At 39.7% G+C, this 20,141-nt stretch overlaps 2 protein-coding genes across 4 annotated transcripts in view; both read left to right on the forward strand.

The window, feature by feature from the left end:
• The first annotated feature begins 274 nt into the window (after positions 1-274).
• mapre2 (microtubule-associated protein, RP/EB family, member 2) lies at positions 275-18,125 on the forward strand. 2 transcript variants are annotated; one of them, XM_084057566.1, is made up of 7 exons: positions 275-344; positions 8,842-8,969; positions 12,687-12,832; positions 12,998-13,214; positions 13,598-13,740; positions 14,634-14,792; positions 16,698-18,125. In XM_084057566.1, exons 2-7 carry the CDS (start codon positions 8,849-8,851, stop codon positions 16,794-16,796), a joined length of 885 nt encoding a protein of 294 aa, XP_083913692.1. In that variant the 5' UTR covers positions 275-344; positions 8,842-8,848; the 3' UTR covers positions 16,797-18,125. The 2 variants fall into 2 exon arrangements, with proteins under 2 accessions (XP_083913692.1, XP_083913691.1); XM_084057565.1 differs by lacking the exon at positions 275-344 and adding an exon at positions 6,281-6,570.
• A 1,007-nt stretch (positions 18,126-19,132) lies between these two features.
• The window catches only part of spidr (scaffold protein involved in DNA repair), a 38,170-nt gene continuing 37,161 nt past the window's right edge, over positions 19,133-20,141 (forward strand). For both annotated transcript variants that reach the window (XR_014600812.1, XM_084057885.1), the window contains exons 1-2: positions 19,133-19,262; positions 19,983-20,141. Coding sequence is in view for 1 of the 2 variants with exons in the window: in XM_084057885.1 (XP_083914011.1) it covers positions 19,248-19,262; positions 19,983-20,141 (174 nt within the window). In the remaining variant the exon portion in view is untranslated. The remainder of the gene's footprint in view (positions 19,263-19,982) is intronic.

The following is a 20,141-nucleotide window of genomic DNA, read 5'->3' on the forward strand; positions in this document are numbered from 1 at the left end:
CATGCAGTCAGTAATGTCACATACGGCTCTGTCATTTAATTACGTACATTTTCCAGCAGCAGGCCAATCAACGCGTTCGGTGAAAGGAGAGTTAACATCTGGCAGCTGTACTAGTCAATGGGCAACGCATCAGGATATGATTGGCCCAAAACAGAACAGATGTTACAGGTCAACCAATCAGTGGCAGCAGCGGCGACCTCCTGTCCAATGAAACATGTGTGCGTTTTTGAGCGTCACATGCTAGTGGACATGGGCGGTTGGAGGGTGGGGTTTTGGGGTGACTGACTCAGGAAAATAGCAGCCTTTTTTTTAACACCGTGTACCTGGAGATCTGAGTTCACTGGGTGAGTCAAAAATCAGTCCGACTATGTGCGCTTTGTCTCGGAACGTCCATCATGTTGTGTAATACTTGTTGCATTCTCTTCCGATAGTCGTTAGTTCACATTACACCCAGTTAGTGGTTAGTTTGATGGGTGGGTTATGTGCTGTAGTAGCTCTCTGTCAGAGTATGGAGGAGGACCACCTAATGACAGCTTTAGGGTTACCGTGGTCCCTGTCAGATCATGTCCGAGTCTCAGCAGTTCAATCACTGACTTTGTTTGGCTGATTTATTCTGGCCGACACTGGCAGTCACATTTGATCATACTGAGACAACCAGTTTCTCTCATCGCTAGCTAAGCTAACGTAAGCTAACAGGGCTAATAATGGCTGGTGAAGAAGCTTGGTTATGGTATGTATGTGTGAGCTAGATGCACATCAAGTTGTCGTTGTTAAAACGGATTTCTAAACATATTTTAGCTTGTTTTGTTTTGCATCAGATGCAGCTCTCACTGCTTTGGTTGCGCGTGTCAACAATAAACTTCGAGGAGTTGTCATTTCCTTAAAATTTTGCTTTTAATCTAACATATGGGCTTTAGAAATTCCCATCATGCCTGGTTGTCAATGTGAAGAAAACTGAGATGATGTCCGATCCAAAGTCAATTGGTGATCACATTCACAATATTAGCTTCTCTTAAATCCGGTAAATCCGGTTCATTTATATAACTTAAGCTACATATCTTGGGGTCCACAGTTCATTCACATGGCTTGTAGGCTACATTGAAAACCTTTGTTCAAGGCTCATACAGAGAAGGCTTATAGATTATTTGGTGTCAGTAAACTATGCTAGTGATTCGATATTGTACAAGTACTAAGGTTGGTGACCTGTCAGCATGGGTAAAGTCTAAGTTTGCACGTCTTATTAATTTGAAAAATAATGATGTGCTCAGGGTCAGGGAGGCAGAAGATTCTGAACGAGCCTACACACATTCTGAACCCAGAACTCCAGGTGTTGCCTTCAGGCAGATCATTCAGAATGCCAAAGTGCAGAGAATTACAAGAATCATTCCAGACAACATAGTAAATGGCAACAAGTGGTACTACATGATATTAGTAGAGTACTATATTATTGGGGACTAAGATATTATGGACGGTATCTGTTTTTTATCGGCTTTGGTCTTATTATTTATCTCCGACAGGCCGGAATGGCCCAGCAGAGAGTATGTTTTCGCCTCTGTGTGTGTGTCTGTCTGTTCGCAGCTAATTTCACAAACTACTACACTGTGTTCAGAGTCTTAGTTCTTGTGCTTGCTGCCAGCATGCCAAGGAACTAAATTCCTAAGTATGTTTCACATTGGTCACTGTCTCACTGACAACAATGTTATTATTGAGAGTTCATAATCACAGCCTCACCGTCCCTGGTCCCTCCATGGTATGGGATACATAGGCTGTCCGTCCGGTGTATGGGATTTACACTATGCCAATTTGCTCCTCCATTTAGCTGAAGCCATGCAACTATTGTCTCATAGTTGATAATCTGTGCTTGTAAAAAAAAACAATTTTTTGCACCAACATTGTCAAGTCCTGTTGATCTAATTTGTCAAATTCATTAAGATTGCTATGTATGTCTCGCCGCACGACTATGATCATGTATGACGCATGCACACTTGTGCACCGCACACAAACAGACAAGAGAGAGACCAACATACTAAAGTGTCAACATATCCTGTACACCTATGACGTGTGTGCATGCTTGCAAACGCACCGGACAGAGAGAGAGACATGTATGGCACACGTATGTGCATGGGAGAGAGACTTCCTGCTCTTAAAGCCCACGTCTGCTTAACACCAACATACTAATTATGACAACATGTCAATAATGCGTGAACACATGCATGCACACTGGACACAGCTCTAGACAGGGCAAGAGACGCAGTTTAATGAATATGTCAATGCAACCACTTAAACCATATACTTCTTGACCCCCCCTGGGGTCTATACATTGTCCCCAAATGTTTTTCCTCTACACCAAATCTCTTTGCCGAAAATAGCCGATCTGCTATTTTTGCGTATTATGACATGCCCAGAATAGGGATAGCACGTTTATAAGAGAGTGTATGTAAGATCTATTCTAGGCTATGTACTATGCATGTGTACATGCATTGTTACTTGCGCTGCAGTGCGTTGTGTGATGGAGCGACATGGAGCCCAAGACAAATTTCCCTTGCAGGACAACAAAGTATATCTTATCTTATATCTTACATCTTGCGTCGGTTTCTATTCAGGGGGGGGGGGGATCTCACCATTGTGAAGCAGTAATTTACATCAAATGCAGCCATCAGAACAATTGAGTTTGTCAGTCTCCTTATAATTGAAAAGGTTGCTGCCAGATCTCAGAGGGGCTATGATCTGGACAAGCTTCCTGTCGATGCCACACACAGACACAGTGGGAAATTCAATATTCTCCAGAAATACTGTGCAATGTCCACCCAGTGTGTCGGTGTCGTAAAGGCCACAACCTCCAGCTGCAAGCTTTTCCAAATGGCTTGGCACACTTCTGGAATGATCTTTGACACCGTGCAGGGGTTCCAGTAGGAGACACAAAGAGTCTCCTTTGTGTCTCCTACCGGAACCCCTGCTCATCATGAAATTATTATTTGGGTGAACTATCCCTTTTAAGGTGCGACCACAGCCTGCACAACGGAGTGCGGGCGGCGGTCTGCAGAGGTTCTAAGTGCATAGCAATGCACCTCCAACACTTTGTAACTACACAAACACCAGTTGGCTGGTTTTGACGACCACAAGTACTAGTATACTACAAAGGCAGAGCACAGACGAAACTAGAAAAGTGCGCTCCTGGGAGCGCAGAGCTCTGCCAGGCCGGGTTGCCTACCTAGGGCTATGTTTGAAATTAGTGCTTAAACTACTTAGGCTTTAAAATCTATTGCTTTGGACATTGCTTTGAGTGATGGAATGGTGGTTATTAAGCAACCAATTGTGTTCTTTGTTTATGCCTTAAATTGCTTAGAAACTGTAGTCTTGAAAAACGTTTTTTTCAAAAAATGTTTGTGTGTTTGTGGGGGGGCTATTAGGACTCACAACTTCAGTATTTCTAAAGTACATACAGGCCACGATTCTGGGTTTATGTTAAGTGCTCAGATGGTTACAGCATTCTATTAGTATTTCCAGTTCTCACTACATACCTCCCCCCACCACAATGTACAGGAATTGCACTTTGAAGCAAGAAAAGACCCAATGATTTGCTTGCAAGTTGCAACTCATCATGTCCCATCATGGCATAGGGCCATTACATAAATTAAATGTAAACAGTCTGTGTTATATACTAGATAATATGTACTTTTGGTGTCCCTTTTGGGATTGAAAAGACTTGCTACTTGCTTTGGGACTTCATTGCACAATGCATTCATGTAGCCTTACAAGCCTAATGCACTGACAAGCATTAATTCATTGGCAATGACAGTTGTGGCACTTGTGTTATTGACTCATTGATTTATCATGCATTGTTTTGCGATTTGGCTCACTATCAGCTGATGTAGTAAGGAGCACATTTGACCTGGCATTGTCGACACCTTTCCACTTGTTCTAGAGCAGACTGGTTGCTCACAGTTGTGGTGCTGCATTCAGGGTCCCAGGTCTAAATTCATCATTGATTAGGCTAGTACTCTGGGTACTGGACTGCTTTGGGGAACACTAATCCTCCCTTGTCTGCCTGTCTGCTTGTGTGTAGAGGCAGCTACACGTACACACAATCGCTGATAGCTCACAAACCTACCTCAATATTTAAACACATGATACCACACGCACACACTGGCCCATGACACCTTGTATATCAAGACTACACAAACATATTCACACTGTGTAAATGTACTACATACAGCACATAATACATGTAAAATAGATATTTATACAGGGCAGTGTGCACAAGCACATAAGAAAGAAGTGCTTTTTTTCTTTTTCTTTTTACTATTGTTGCTATTTATTATTTATTTGTTATTGTTTGCTACTACAGAATTGAGGAACCAAAAACAAATGATTGTATTTTTGTGTACGTGTATATAAGATAGTCATAACAATCTTCAATATTGAAACTATTGAAATTGAGTTTGAATTTCTTGTGCTGTGTATGAAATCACATACACGTAAAGCTTATGTGCTGAGGGTGCCTATCGGTGCTAATGTACCGTCTAGTGCTGCAGTCAGCACTAGACAAAGTATCATGGTATTATATATGTCCTGCAGTGGTTGCAGAACTTCCACTCACTCACTCCTGGACTGGTTACCTTACCTACAGCCCCCCTTTCTTTTCATATTCTATCATTTTACAATTACAACATTAACTAGGCTTTTTAAATTCATCTAAATAAAATGATACTCTAATGTCATAGGGGGAAAGTATTGATTCCAAAATTCACCCCCTTTGGTAATCACACCTTTGAATATGTCTGTCAGCTTTGCACATCTGGAGATTGCAATTATTGATCATTCTTTGTACAACTGTTTAGCTAACAAGTAACAACTGTACAAAGAACTGTTGCACTGCCAACTTGCTAAGTTGGATGGAGACTGTTCATTTAATTGCAGTTTTTAAGTCCTGCAACACATTTTGAATTTGATTGAGGCCCAGGCTCTGACTTAGTTTTGCTCTCCAGGATATCGACCTTTTTGACCTGGCTTAGCGGCTTTTGCTTTGCGTCATTGTTCTGCTGGAAGACAGACTACATTTAATCCCAAGTCATTGTTACATTGCAGACTAGAGGTTTTCTTCTACAGTTTCCCTGTATTTAACCACTTTCAACCTGGCGTCCCTATTTTGGACATGTGTCGTTCGTTATAGGCAAACTCTTTTAAAAAATAGCAGATCTGCAGTACAAGGAAGCCCACAGCAACACATTGTGAGCTTGTACCGTCTATTTTTGACGTGCGACACCGTTGTACAACGAAGTACAGATTAGGGCTCAAGTTGTTAATTTAAGAGTTGCCCTGCCCTGGCCTCTGGGTCATTGGTGGCTTCCTTGACCGGTACCCTTCTTGCCCTCTCACTGAATGTAGGACAGCCTGTTCTAGGCACATTTACAGTTACAACATGTTTTAACTTTTTCCAGTAATTATATTGGACTTTACTTTGCTCAAGGGATGTTGTGCCTTTGAAATCTCCTTGTATCCTATATGTCCCTGATTGGTACTTTTCAAGACCGTTTATCAAAGATACTCTTGGATTGGTCCATTGCTTTATGCTGTAGTTTTTAAGTACTGTACTATTTTTTTTTTAATGTTAGATATTTATAATCATTTTGCATGTATTGTTGCCACTTTGTTAATATAGACTATACAGTATATTTCTGTTGGTCAGTGGTAAAAAGCGTAATTAAGTCCACTGTGATTCAATGCTGCAAAACAATAAAATATGAAAAACATCTGAAGGGGGGATACTTTAAAAAAAAAAAATCCTACCATTTGATCAATTTGGACTGTTTTGGTCTTCTGCTCATTGTCATGATGGCAGTTGGACAGATACACATTTAGATGCATGATTGAATTATACAGCGATGTAATCAGTGCTGCACAATATGAGGTGGCCTTTGGCATCAGTCCAATTCTTATCCCTCTGACAAATGATAAGCCTTTTCTTTTTTCTGACATGTCCTCTTAAATGCAAAGAAACCAGTGATTGCCTCCCATTGTTTTGAGAGAGAAACTGGATTGGCTGCATCTTTCAATCACACAAAACTCATCAGATGGTTTGAGAGGCTGCATTCATTGAGGGCTTTTCACTTTTCGCCTATAACAACTTGGATATTAATGGGACAATTGTTTTCCCCTTTCTGACTGGACCTGGCTAGGTTAGTGGAAATCTTCAGTTAAACATACTAATCAATCGTAATTTTCTGTACTATTTCTTAACCTACTATCAGAGATCAGGAATACGCAGCCGCCCCCAACGGTCACGTGAACAGGGCGCAGCAACGTCACGGACTAGGCTGAGATTTGTGAAGAATAAGCAGGGAGAACAAGCCCGAGGTGCGGCACTTTTCTTAGCGTTTGCATCGTCCTTTTTCGCCAGAGGATCGGGAACAGAATATCTGTTCTAATATTTGAGAGACCCCAAATGCCTGGTCCCACCCAAGCACTGTCCCCAAATGGAGAGAATAACAACGACATCGTCCCATCGGACAACGGATCCAACATCATTCCTTACAGAAAAAACACAGTGCGAGGAGAGCGCGCCTACAGGTAAACCGTTGTAATGCCGCAGTTGTTGTGGTGGGCTCGCACAGAACGGATTTCATTTAGAATTAAGATGCTGCAACAAAAAACAACGCCTTTTTGAACCGTTTTATTTCATACAACGATACCACACTGGCGGTAGACTGAGTAATAGCTGCTAAACCCCAGTCTGCTCTCAGAGCTGGTCTTATCAGTGGAAGCTATGGCGTAAATCGCCCCTTAAGGCCCTTCCAAGAAACACCCCATGGCTGATATGAAATCGGAATTATGCTTCATAAATGTCCACTATAAATGGCAGTGTTGTCGAGTACAGTTGTGCCAAATGGCATGGACCGGACGAGTTTTCCTCCGGTGCTCGGGGAGCTTGTCAAAAAATGTTCTGCGAAAACCCAGCCGCCCCTCTCTGCTTAGAATATTTTCATCATGACATGTCATGTTTGATGCAGATCATGTGTTGCGGTGAATGCATTGCAGTCATATTATTGTCACACGTAAAGCCCCTTAATGAGTTGCTCATGATCGTTTTCCTGTGTCAAATCGTCCCAGGCATCTTGCACAGCCCCGTATGCCGCTATCTGTGTCCCTGCATGGCTAACAAAGCTAACAGACATCCGCTTTGTTGACATGATACCTACTGTCCCTATTTCCTTCCCAAGGAGTCACTGGAGGCTCTCTGACATTATCTTTAAAGCAGTGGGTTTTAACAATTTTCATACCAAGGTCCATTTTTTATTCTCCATTTGAGCCACGGACCACCATTTGATGAGATTTAGCCCCTCAGACCCAAGACTAGGAATATGTTGTTGTCCTTGGATACGATTTTTGTCCACAAGTCCATGCTGTATTGATGGGGTACCATTAGGAGATACAACAAACGTTGATGAAAAGAAAAAACTTTTTAATTAAATAGTGTGGATGTTTAACAATAATGTAACTCTTGAGAGCGTCAAATGAGACCAAATCATTTGGTTTCATTTTACACTCTCAAGAGTTAAAGATCTATAAGTGTCCATTTGGTTACCATTAACTCTCCATCATTTAGCTGGGGACCACCTGGAGCCCCCTCAAGGATCACTGGTGGTCCCCGGACCACTGGTTGAGAACCACTGCTTTAAATGATAACGGTTGTTATACAAAATCCCACCTTACACCACGCTTGAATGCTTTTGTATTTGAAAGTGGAATAATGATTAGGCTGGCATGATGTAGTTACAGTACATTTTAGTTAATTTAATCCAATCAAGGGCAGATGTGTTGTTTCTTTGCTATCCAGCTTTTTTTCTTTTATTTCTGTTGAGAGCATTGATATTGCCTACAGCTGTATACATTACTGAATCTCTCTTTTTGAGTTAAAGGAGAATTTGAAACACTTGACATTACTTCTAAATATATTCTGGAATTCCTGTAGACCTTTTCCAATTTAAGTGAAAAGTTTGTTTAGCCTACCTTTCAATGCATTATTTTCCCTTGCTTTATGCATGATTATGCTTTCATAATTGTCATATTCAAGTATCACAGCTTTGACTTCTCTAATGCAGGTTGACACCATTCTGTATGCTTTAGATAAACCAGCTGGGAAAATAAATAAATAAATGTCAGCTGAGATTATGTTTTTTTTTTGTTGAAATAATTGAAATGAACTATATTAGACTCAAGTTGCTGGAATACTGTGGAATATTGTTCACTGGGAAAATTGCAGCACATAGAGTTGTTGCATTTCCAATTGAGACTTGGACCCTTGCCTGATGTCTGAACTACAATAACTCACTATTGATTGATTGAATTCTTTATTAGTCAGAAATGTAAATGGCACGTGGTACAGTAAGACATTAAGGCTAAAAGGACAACACAAAAAAGTCCTGGGGACTTGTTTCCATTGTGGTCCTATGTATTCAATTAATCAACTATCATGGTTCTTAATCGTGGTATTGACTTCTCTGTTGCCACTGTCTTTGGTCTAGAATTTTAACTAATTCTTTAGGCTCTGTTATGTACAGAATGATGCTTGTTTTTGTCAATAGTTAACTACTTAAACCCTATATACTTGTTGTATGTCAAATAGCAAAAGTAGATTATTTACAAAGAGTTGTTCACAAAGAGTTGCGATGCGTTTTGAGATTGTAGATCTGCTATTTTAGCTGAATGTCTGTCTATTTTTGCCTAATGATTGTTTGCCTAATATTATCACATGCCCAGAATAGGGATGCTAGGGTTCATGTGGTTAAGTGTTCTGACCCAAAACCATTATTTGATTTATTTGTGATATTTCTATTTCAGTTGGGGGATGGCGGTCAATGTATATTCTACCTCAATAACCCAGGAGACTATGAGCAGGCATGACATCACTGCCTGGGTAAATGATCTTCTCTGCCTGAACTACACTAAAGTGGAGCAGCTCTCATCAGGTGAGATCAAAATTCTTCTCTCAAAAAAACAAAACAAAACAAAAACGTGCTTATGGCTTCCTCTCTTCCTCTTCCTCGTTCTCCATCTCTGCAATCCCAAAGTTTTGAGGAATGCATTAGTTCTATTTTCTTTTTGTCACTAACATAACAGTGATGGTCTGTTTGTTCTTTAGCATGGGTGTGTTAAAAGCAGCCTAGAAAACATCTGCACCTTTCTCTTGTAGAGGTTAGGAATCTATAAATAAGATGTAGAGTTTGTCATGTCTCTGTTTAGTAAACAACAGTGTTGTCTTAACCCATTGAGACCTGAAGCCGCTTCTACATGTCTCCTAAATCCCAACAGTTTTCTGAAAAATGTATGTTTCATTGTTTCTATATCAGTGGTGCTCAAACTTTTTCATGTCAAGGACCCCCAAAATGATATGTATTTGGCCGCGGACCCCCATCAAAATATTTTGTTCCAGGGACCCCTAGAAGCAAAAAAAAAAAATATATATATATATTCAAAGACTTGCACACATTTTCAAGATTTTTCAAAAATAGCAGATCTACAAGCTCATAGCACTCGGTGCCGCGCTATGAGCTTGTATATCTGCTATTTTTGAATAGCCAAAAGTGTTAGCTCAAATCTAAAAATGACACAGTTCCAGGTCTTAATGGGTTAAGGCATGCATGAGTCTAGGAAATAATACCAATTCCTCTCTGTGTTGTCTCTCTTCTTGGTTATTAATGTCTTTTTATGGGTATTTATGGCTCCCAATCACACATGATACGGCTGATCATTTTCCAAAAGCTTAATTTAAACTTGAAATTACTCATGTTGTACTGTCCCAACTAATATTCATGTTACCATGAAGACTTGATTAACATTTGAATTTAATTTGTAAAACTAGGCTATCATTTCTCCAGGGACAATTTTCTGGAAGAGATATTTGGCTATGTTGTGTGGATGTCTTCAAATATGTTGTGAATGACAGTTAAGCAGGGCTTGAGACTAAGGGAGTCCCGACGTCCCGGGGACGTAAAAATATGTATTTGGAACGCAAATTAATCTCCCCTGGGACGCAGGCGGGGCGCAGAGGATTTTTTTGAGCCAAATGCGCATATCAATGTCACTGCGCAAACGGTGCACAAACTCGCAGCAGGAGATGCACAGAAAATAAATATGATGTTTACAGAATGCTTAAAAGTTACCACAGGCAGTGCTGATCATCCTTTTCAGGTAGATCTTAGTTGCAAACATGCGCTATTTGAAGAGGTTAACTTACACAGCAGAAAGAGATGAAGACATACTGTACTGTCAATCTGGAAAGTAGGAACTATATCCAACAACTAGTCGAAAAGAGCCGATCTACAAGCTGTGGCTGAGCGATCAATCTTAGCGTTCCGGGTTTCCTTTCCATGGAATATATTGCTGCGCTACATAAAGAGTAAGTTCAGTAACGTTATGGATGTGATTTGGATTGCGATATTAAAGATAAAATGTAAAACGGAACGCGATGTCATCGCACCAAGCAGAGACATATATTTTTTAAAGTCAGCTGTTCTTTTGAATAGAGGACACTTATCAAATTGATCATTTGTTTAACTTTTGGCATCTCTATAAAACCTATATTCCCAAATACAAGACGTTTTCGTCCACGCTGGCATTCATTTCACAGAGTTCCGTGCTGTGAAGGCTTATTTACGTCAATAATGGTATTTCTCAATAAGAACAGGTCAGCTTGTCTCAAATAAATAACTCCATCTCGGCTACATTTCCATCTGAGCTAATACAACGACACGTGCCGCGAGGCAGACTGCATGTAGAGACCGTTCCAATAAGCGTGGTTATACTTCGTCCGTACAACTGTGTTCCGCGGTGAGCATAGCTGATCTAAAAGCCCTAGGATGTGTCGCGTTGTGGGCTTGTAGATCAGCTAAGTTCACCCTGTGACACCGTCATACGAACGAAGTACAAACCAGGTTTTACTGTAATTCCTCCAACAAACGCGCATGGTTCTTTACCGTATACACACTATGAAACCCACACCCCCTCTTACACCAGCAAGCAACCAGATTCTTTGTAGCCACAAATCACAGTATAAAAATAGAAAGGATTGCCAAGCCATTTCAACAACAATAAAAATATATTTTATTTTTTTCACGATAAAAACCCCCAGTTATGAGCTTGTATATCTGCTATTTTTGCATAGCCAAAGAAATCTAAAATGACAGAGATGCGTTCCCGGATTGAATGGGTTAATGTTACAATCTGTACCTCTCTGACGGAGAGAGGTAATCGCACACCCAGTAACACCCAGGATTCAAACTCGGGTCTCCCGCGCGGGGAAGAAAACATAATACTGCTTGGCCAGGGTAGATATTGGGCTTATAAGCTTCAGACACTACTCACTACTACACACACAGCTACTTAATGGTAAACGGTGCAACTTTAACTTTTATCCAGAGCCCTTTACAATGTGCATTACATTCACCCATTCGTAAAGTCATTCACACACTGGCAACCATGTAAGGCACCAACCTGCTCATCAGGAGCAATTCATCCATTAAGACCAGGGAAGCATCTGTGTAATCTTTTTAAGATTTCTTTGGCTATTCAAAAATAGCAGATATACAAGCTCATAGTGTGGCACTGAGCTTGTAGATCTGCTATTTTTTTTAAATCGTGAAAATTTTAAAATGTTTGCTTTAAAAAAATATTATATATATATATATATATATATATATATAATGTATTGAATATAAAGTACCGCTATTCAAAGATTGGCACACATTTTCAGGATTTTTCAAAAATGGCAGATCTACAAGCTCATAGCGCGGCACTCGATGGCGCGCTATGAGCTTGTATATCTGCTATTTTTCAGTAGCCAAAGAAATCTAAAAAGAAAAGATTCTTTCCCTGTCTAAATGGGTTTAGTGTCTTACTCAAGGACACTTCACCTGAGCCAGTGCTTCCCCACTTGTCAAACAGTGGGTGTTCTACCCAACACCAGGGTCTAAACTTCTCAATGGTGGAGTAGAGAGACCACCTCCAACCATTGCACATTTTCTAATTGTATTTTATGTACATAATCTACCACACAAATAGGTTAACAATAAGATTTTATTCCTTCAAATAAGTCCCCTGTTGCAGCTTTAGAAGTAATTTTGACAAAAAATTAAGATGACACATGGTTGCATCATCTATCATCTACAAATTTCTGCATTGTTTATTTTCACTGTGCTGAAATTAATGGAAGAAACTAATGGCTTCTGTTCTTGGAAAGTTGGAAAAACGCTTCTAGAAAAGCTATAAAGTCAATGCTTATAACATGAAAGAAATACCGGTATGGTCCTTTTCTATTTCCGACCGTTTTTACTAACATTTGAAAAATCATAGAATTTTATTTTTCACATCGATCCACCTGGTGATCGCCTCATTACACGTACGGGGGTCTCGGTGGATGGGGGGGGGGCGAGCGTGCCGTCGGGATGATCCGTTCCATAGTTATGGCAGTTGAATGTGGCTTGTTTTCGCCAAAAACAACAGAAAGCAGAGACAATTTGACTTTTATAAATCCTATAATACTGAACGAAACCAGCTTTATTTTGTTGTGATCACGCGATTTCTGGGTGTATATATATAAAATTAAATAAATAAACAATCTTTGTTGCAACCTTTTTATTTCCTAAGAAGGGCTTACTGGCTTAACTGTCATTTTCTTGCCATTGTAGGAGCTGCCTACTGCCAGTTTATGGACATGCTCTTCCCTGGCTGCATCAGCCTTAAGAAGGTCAAGTTCCAAGCCAAACTGGAGCATGAGTACATCCATAACTTTAAAGTGCTGCAGGCATCGTTCAAAAGGATGAATGTTGATAAGGTGGGTTTGCTTATTGCTACAGTTTTTTGTAATTGCTTCACCTCCACTTTGTATTGTTTCTCTAAATGTGCTTCACTTGGTACATACACAAATTAAACGATTCTTTGATGTTTTTGTATTATTTTAACAGAGGTTTTCCCCTTCCCCTCCTCACCTTCTATTCAGATTATTCCTGTGGAGAAGCTAGTTAAAGGCAGATTTCAGGACAACCTGGACTTCATCCAGTGGTTTAAGAAGTTCTTTGACGCCAACTACGATGGTAAGGAGTATGACCCTCTTCAGGCCAGACAGGGTCAGGATGCCATTCCTCCACCAGATCCTGGCGAGCAGATCTTCAACCTGCCAAAGAAGTCCCACCATGCAGCAAGCTCCCCTACCGCAGGTAAGATGAATGCCATGGACAATGGAAAGTAATGGTTCTAGGGTAACATGTTATCCGTTATATACATAATATTTGTATCAGTATTGATAAAATGAGCTTGTTGTGATGAATTTGATGAATTTTTGCACACATAAATCTTATTTGATTAATTGATTCATAATTCTTATTGATCATCAGTGATCAACTATGTTTTTGTTGGATGGCATAAGGAACATTTTATATTCATGTCAGCTACAGGTTAGGTTTGGTTTAGTAACATTTCCACTTCTGACAGAAATTAAACCAGCTTGACCTTCTCGATTAACAACAAATTCCATCTTATTGGCCACATCTATTTTATGTACATCGCCTCAATCTCTGACCATAACCTGTTTCTGCTGCAGGAGTGTCTAGAGCAAGTGCTACTACACCCAAGTCTTCAACACCGTCATCTAGACCGTCCTCGGCCAAAAAGATCCCTGCAGCAACAACTCCTGCCAAAGGAGAGAAGGAACTGGAAGCTCAGGTCACACAGCTTAATGATCAGGTACAGGCAAGGAATGAGTTCAACTCATTAATTTACATGGGGAACCTTGAACTAAGGCATGACACATATTTGGCAAATCTGATGTTAAATGATTTGTTAAAAAGTGCATTTTAATTTTGCATTTACATTTTCAAGGCAAGATTCAATAACAAGACGGTTCAGTCCTTTACACATAAACATGAATTATTAAGCCACAAAAGAAGCACATTATTAAGGACAATTAATTAAAACAAAGTTAAATTAAAAAAGGATAAGAGAATGCAATTACAGTGCAGAAGAAATTATAAAAAATGTGTTTAAACCGAAGTAAAAGTCAGCTGCAAACAGAAAGGTCTTTTTTTTTCTCTCTTTTTTTTTTTTTAAGAACTGAGGGTTGTAGCAGATATGTAGTTTTCTGGGACTTTGTTCCAGATACTGTTAGTGGTGCATACAAACTGAGCACTGCTTCTCCACGTTTAGTTATGACTCTGGGTTCAGAAAGCATCCTTTATAAACTAAGTGTAGTATTTTGAAATAAATTATGTGATAGACAGGGAGTGTAGTGTAAATATCTGAGAACTGGAGTGATATATCCACTTCCTTGGTATTAGTAACTAGTAAGGACTCGAGCAGCAGTATTCTGAATCAACTGCAGCTGTTTAAGATTAGACATTTAATGCTAAATGAGTTGCATCCGCCTTGAGTCCCTAAATGTAGAACTGATGTACTGTAACAGTATTAGTTTTTCAGTGCTGAGAAATGCTTCTATGCATTGTCCGATTTGAACCAAAGTATATGCAATTTCACTGCCTGCGATGTTGCTAATGTTACCTGCTGTATTGTTCTGACAATAAATTATCTTATATCCTGTGTAGTTGAATATTGATGCATGTTTAAATTATTATGTTTTGTAGGTGAACACATTAAAGCTTGCATTGGAAGGAGTGGAGAAGGAGAGAGACTTTTATTTCAGCAAGCTGCGAGAGGTGGAGACGCTGTGTCAGGACCAGGGTGAAGAGACCGCCCCATTTGTGGAGCAGTTAATGGAGATCCTCTACTCTGCAGATGAACAGGTCAGCGTCCCACTCATCAACCCTTGGTTGATGTAATCAACCCATGATTGATCTATCAACCCCCGATTAATCTTAACACACTTCATGGCAGTTGGGGTCAGTTTGGTTGCTGATTAGATAAGTTGGCACAAGGACGGTTAGATAGTCTGCATTGCGCGTTCTCACAAGACTGTAACACAGCAGCTGGTCTCACGAGATTGCTTCAGCCTGAGCTCTGAGCAAGCAGCCTCAAGTCAAACTTGTCGTACGACGGTGTCTTATGCCGAACGCGACCGATCTATAAGACCTCAGCGCATCGCAAATGCAACTCGTTGTTGGCTTGTAGATTGGATGTATTTGCCCTCCCTTGCTGTGAACACACTGACTCAACACATCAGAGCAGACACGTCATGCACACAACCGGACTCGCTCGGTATATCGATAAAAAGCTGAAAGCAGGCGATCCATTTGGTAGTGATGGCAAACAGTTCACAACCACAGACTCGACCGAAAAAGCGATGCAAAAACTTTGGATTGTCCCTCACGTTAAAACCGTCTCCTTTTCTCTTGCATGTACCTTTTTATTTAAACAAAAACGTTGAATCTGACTGAATAGATCATTTTGATTATAATTTCATTTCAAGGAAAGATTGTTCCATGCTTCATTCACAGCACGATGCTCGAAGTGATGTGTGTCCGTTCTCCGGGAAAAGTCTGGGCTTGTATCTACAGCTTATTAAAATGAGGCTATAGAATAAGTATGAATCATTCATTTTATCACGCAAGAGAGCATGCTTCTCATCACCAAACGCGGCTGGAACATAGAGAGAAATAAAGAGACTTCTGCGGTCTTTAGAATTAAGTTTTAATGTATACGATATTTTATATATTCAAAATTCGATTGGATCGAACCTACATGTTTTTTTTTTTAAAGGAATATTTGAGCGTTGTTTTTGGCTATTTTTAACCTAGCAGGCACAGGGGACAGATATCGTTTGTAAATCTCTTCATAATATACCAATACCTGGGATTTAACACAATACTTTTTTTCAGTACCTTACTTTGCTGACTGCAAACACATTTTGGGGGGGCATTTTATGTTTTACTTCCGATAAGTACAGTGAGAGGGTCAGCTGCAAGAAGGACTATAGTCTTATTTAAATAGTATATGCTGGTAATTGATGATCAACGCAGAGCGTAAACACATATAACCAATTGTTTGGTGATTGTCCAATTCTGGGGAAGGAACAGAAAAGAGCACATGCTGCTCTTTTGTTGTAGAGAGGGACACATTAGAGACATGAAATGCCGATAAGAATTTAGGGAAGACCAGTAAACAAACCAGTATGGTTAAACCGGTCCGGGAGTGTTTTTATTTAACCCTTTAAGACCTTAGGCCGATTCTACAAATGCCTTCTAAATTTTTTTTCAAAAATAGCCGATGTACAAGCTCGCGGTGCGGCCCGAAGGGAAGCGCTGAACTTGTATATCTGCAATTTTTAGCCAATGCTATAATGTAAAATGACACAGATGCTTTCCCGGTTTTAACGGGTTAAACGATAAACCAGCAGTAACATATTTTTTTGAAAGAAGACCAGCAAATAAATATACTGATGCTCTTCCCTTCCAGAGGAGACTGTGCGTGATTTGATTTAATGTATTTAGACTTTTCTGTTGGAGGATAAGCCCCTTGAGGTGCATCATCTCGTTTTCAAGGGGGTCCTCAAAAACATGGCATTTGCATACAGTATTTACTGGACGTGGCGGAGCCACCAATGGAAACTAGTGTATAGAGAAGCACTTACAGAATGTGATAACATTGAATGGCTTATTGTTGCAAAAATGCCAGCTAGAAAAAGTATTGTAGTATTTTTCTATATGATTATCTTAATAATGGTTAACCCTTTAATGTGTGTATCATTTCAGGAAGGAGCAGCGGAACTGGCAGAAGGTGATGGGGACGAGGTGGAGCAGCAAGTCCAAGACGAGGTACCAGATGACCAGCAGGAACAGGATGAATACTGACTGTTGTCATCCCTTACTGCAACTACCCACCCCTTTTTATTTCGTGAGAACTGTCAAAGGATTTTAAGTTTTTCCTCATGGTTACTTTTCCTTTTTGTTCTCTTGAAGACTGAGCACATGAAGCCACCTCATGAAAAGAATCACCCTCATTTTTTTTTACCCTCGGCTCAATATTCTGTGTTTTTGTGACTGTTGATGAAAATGCTGTGGCAGGTTCGCTGTTATTACCTCCACTAGCAGACAAGCTCAGACCATCACAGAAGTTTCTAAGGACTGTGTGGGTGAAACAAGGTCAATTCACATCCTAGATGTGTGGAAATGCTGAAGTCCAGACAGGTACTTCTTACCTGTCAGCACAAGTGTTAATTTGCCAGCTTCTCTCCCTTCATTCAGTTTTTATGTTTGTTATTTTTTAAATTCTACATACTGTATCTATCATATTAATCACAAGAATGCAATAAGCAAAGCCCTGGAAGGGCCCTTAGTAGCTCTTATCTAACCTCCTTCCATATGTTGCACTGACATTTGATCTGTATTGGACAATCTGTCCATAGACCCTCACCATATTTATTAAGCCTTAGGCATAGTGTAAGAATCTGCATTGCATCCTCATGAAGTGAGACAATACAGTCATTGAAATATGAATGAAAAGTAGTAGTGTAAATGCCAACTACAAATGTGTCATGACTATCTTCCCAATTCACATTTCTGATAATCAGTGTGCTCAATAGTGTGCTTTCAATGTAAGATTATGGTGCGTTTCAGTGAAAGAGGTTGACTTGGTTTGCCCAAAACATGGGAATTGGAGAACCATTATATTGTGGACTAGTCTTACAGCAACTTTTATTTTTTATTTTATTTTGTACTTCCAACAGAAAACTAGCCACCTTCACTTATTCAGTGAAAATCCAGTATTGTTTTGTTTCAAATCATGTTTGAACCACCAAACCTATGGGAGATGTGAGTCAGTTCACTGAGTAATTTGACATGCTATATTCCAGTACATACTTTGTATATGTTGCATTTACTACGATTGAAATCGAAAGTGCACCATATTGCTTTAGTCATATATTATTGTGTAAATGAAAAGGAATGTAAACATGTACTGTCAATACTTATGAATAGTAAATGTTTTTTCATGTCCCACTCATTATGCATTCCCCAAAATGTGTTGCATGTTTGCATTTTATTTGTGAATAACTTGACCTGCTTTTTACATATTTAATAAAAAATAAACTATGTTAAGTGAGCTTTTGTATGTTTAACCTGCTGTTTGAAAGATGTTGAGATTCGGATGGATTTGCTGTAATAAAAACATTTCACGTTTCAGTCCAAGGGAGTGGTTCCATAAATTGTTGCATCACTCCAAAATGATGTTCTTGGTATATTAACATGAATCCTCATGGTTAATAATTCAAATTTAGTGATGCCTTGCTGTCAGTTATGTATGGTCATTTTTGTATTGTATGATTGATTGATTGAATACTTTATAACGGTATTCTTATTATTAACAGTTTGCAAAAGTAGTTCAGTGGTACGATTATACAATGATGTGTGTGTGCTTGCTTTTACTAGAAAAATAGGGCATTTTGTAAAATAAACTGTTGTGATTAAAATTACCATTCCAACGTGCGTCCTCCGACATGATCTAACTGCTTTGATCTTTGTAGTATAAGTACCAAGGATTTCCATAAAGGCAACGCTTGTCCGTCCTTTTCACGTAAATGCATAATAAAATGACAATCCACAAGCTCAGAACGTGTTGTGAGGCGAAGCGTTGTGAGCTTGTAGATCGGCTATTTTCGGTTCCGATGCACGCCGGCATACTAAAAGGAACGCCCCCGGTGCAGTGTTGCCATGTCTGCTTATTATAAGCGACTTATTGTAAATATTGGGCTTGTTTCTAAGTGTAGTTGCATATTTGGGGCTTGTTTCCTAATGTTGCTGAACCAGTGGTTCTCAAACATTTTCATGGCAAGGGAGGACCCCCATATTTATATGTATTTGTCCGCAGATCCCCCATCTGAAAATATTTGTGCCATGTAGTGCCAGAGACGCCCATACAAGATTTGTGTTATTAAAATGTTTTTAAAATATTCCCCAATTTCTTCAAGATTTTTCAGAAAATAGCAGATCTATAAGCTCACAACGCTTCACATCGCGAGCTTGTAGATCTGCTATTTTCGAATAGCCTATGCTGCTATGCATAATTATGTGGCCGCTTCTTTTGGGCTTGTTTACATAGACCTGGTTGCTTACTTATCTCGCGAAACCTGGCAACACTGCCCCGGCGCTGTAGACAGGCGGCCCAAACAGGCACAGAGCAGAGCAGACAGTTAGCAGTTATTCAATGTAACAAAAGCAACCAGTAAGTGTTTAGCTACTTGTTTAAAACGCGTCAACATCGCTAAAGAACTACAGTAATGATAGCGCGTGCATAATTTCTTCGTCATGGCCGCTGGAAAGGTAAGTGTTGTTGCTTAACGGACGTGTTACTTGCACCATGAAAATGAACTTAGCTACTAAGGCTACATATTAGATTAGCTGACTGATGTAGCGTTGACTACCATGTGACGTCACGTCCCCGCCCACCCGGTTGTGGTGGGAAATTTAATAAATTGGTTGCAACTTGCGGATCAGCTCATCCACAGCATGATCCACATACATACATGATCATATCATAATATAAGGCTAAAGAAGGTATGATCAATGATATATTGTATATATTGTATTATAGCTCTACATTCTGATAGTAATTATTGCTATATATATAGTATTAAGTAACAGGCCAGCCAGGGTCTCTCCAGCTGTATAGTAAACAGAAAATGCTTTTTAATTTCAGGATACCAATTTTTCCCAACCATGAGAGAGAACTCATACAAGATAAATTAGTGACATTGAAAGTGATGACACAAAGAAATGAGCACACACAATTGAAGCTGGAACACTATTAAATTGAAGCTGATACATGAGCACTATATCTTCTGGTTGGATACCATTTGTTTTCTGTTTATCAAAGAGATGTCAGATGTGGAGACCCCTGTTACTGAGCAAATTCTCTACACAATGATCAGAATATAAAGCGTGAACTTTTTCACACACAAAAAACAACCTTTTGTTTCAACCTGAAAATATCACTTACCGTTTCATTTGACCGAAACCTGCTTGCCCTTTGTGTCTGTACAGCGTAAAAGATATACCAAGGACATAAAGTGCATCTTCTTTCCGGATGATGTCAGAAATGGTGTCAAAAATGTCGGAAGAGAACCTTCACTTTCATCCATCTCCACCACGAAGTCCTGGGAGAGGTGTGGAGACAGTTTCCTAGACACTCCAGTGATGAAG

The sequence above is a fragment of the Gymnoscopelus microlampas genome (assembly GCF_963454915.1).
Source record: "Gymnoscopelus microlampas genome assembly, chromosome: 5".
Taxonomy (NCBI): Eukaryota; Metazoa; Chordata; class Actinopteri; order Myctophiformes; family Myctophidae; genus Gymnoscopelus; species Gymnoscopelus microlampas.

Coding starts and splice junctions, on each gene's coding strand:
- mapre2 (XM_084057565.1), top strand. CDS start 6,446: ATGCCTGGTCCCACCCAAGCACTGTCCCCAAATGGAGAGAATAACAAC. Junction 12,833..12,997: donor AAAGGATGAATGTTGATAAG/GTGGGTTTGCTT, acceptor CCTTCTATTCAG/ATTATTCCTGTGGAGAAGCT. Junction 14,793..16,697: donor TCTACTCTGCAGATGAACAG/GTCAGCGTCCCA, acceptor GTATCATTTCAG/GAAGGAGCAGCGGAACTGGC.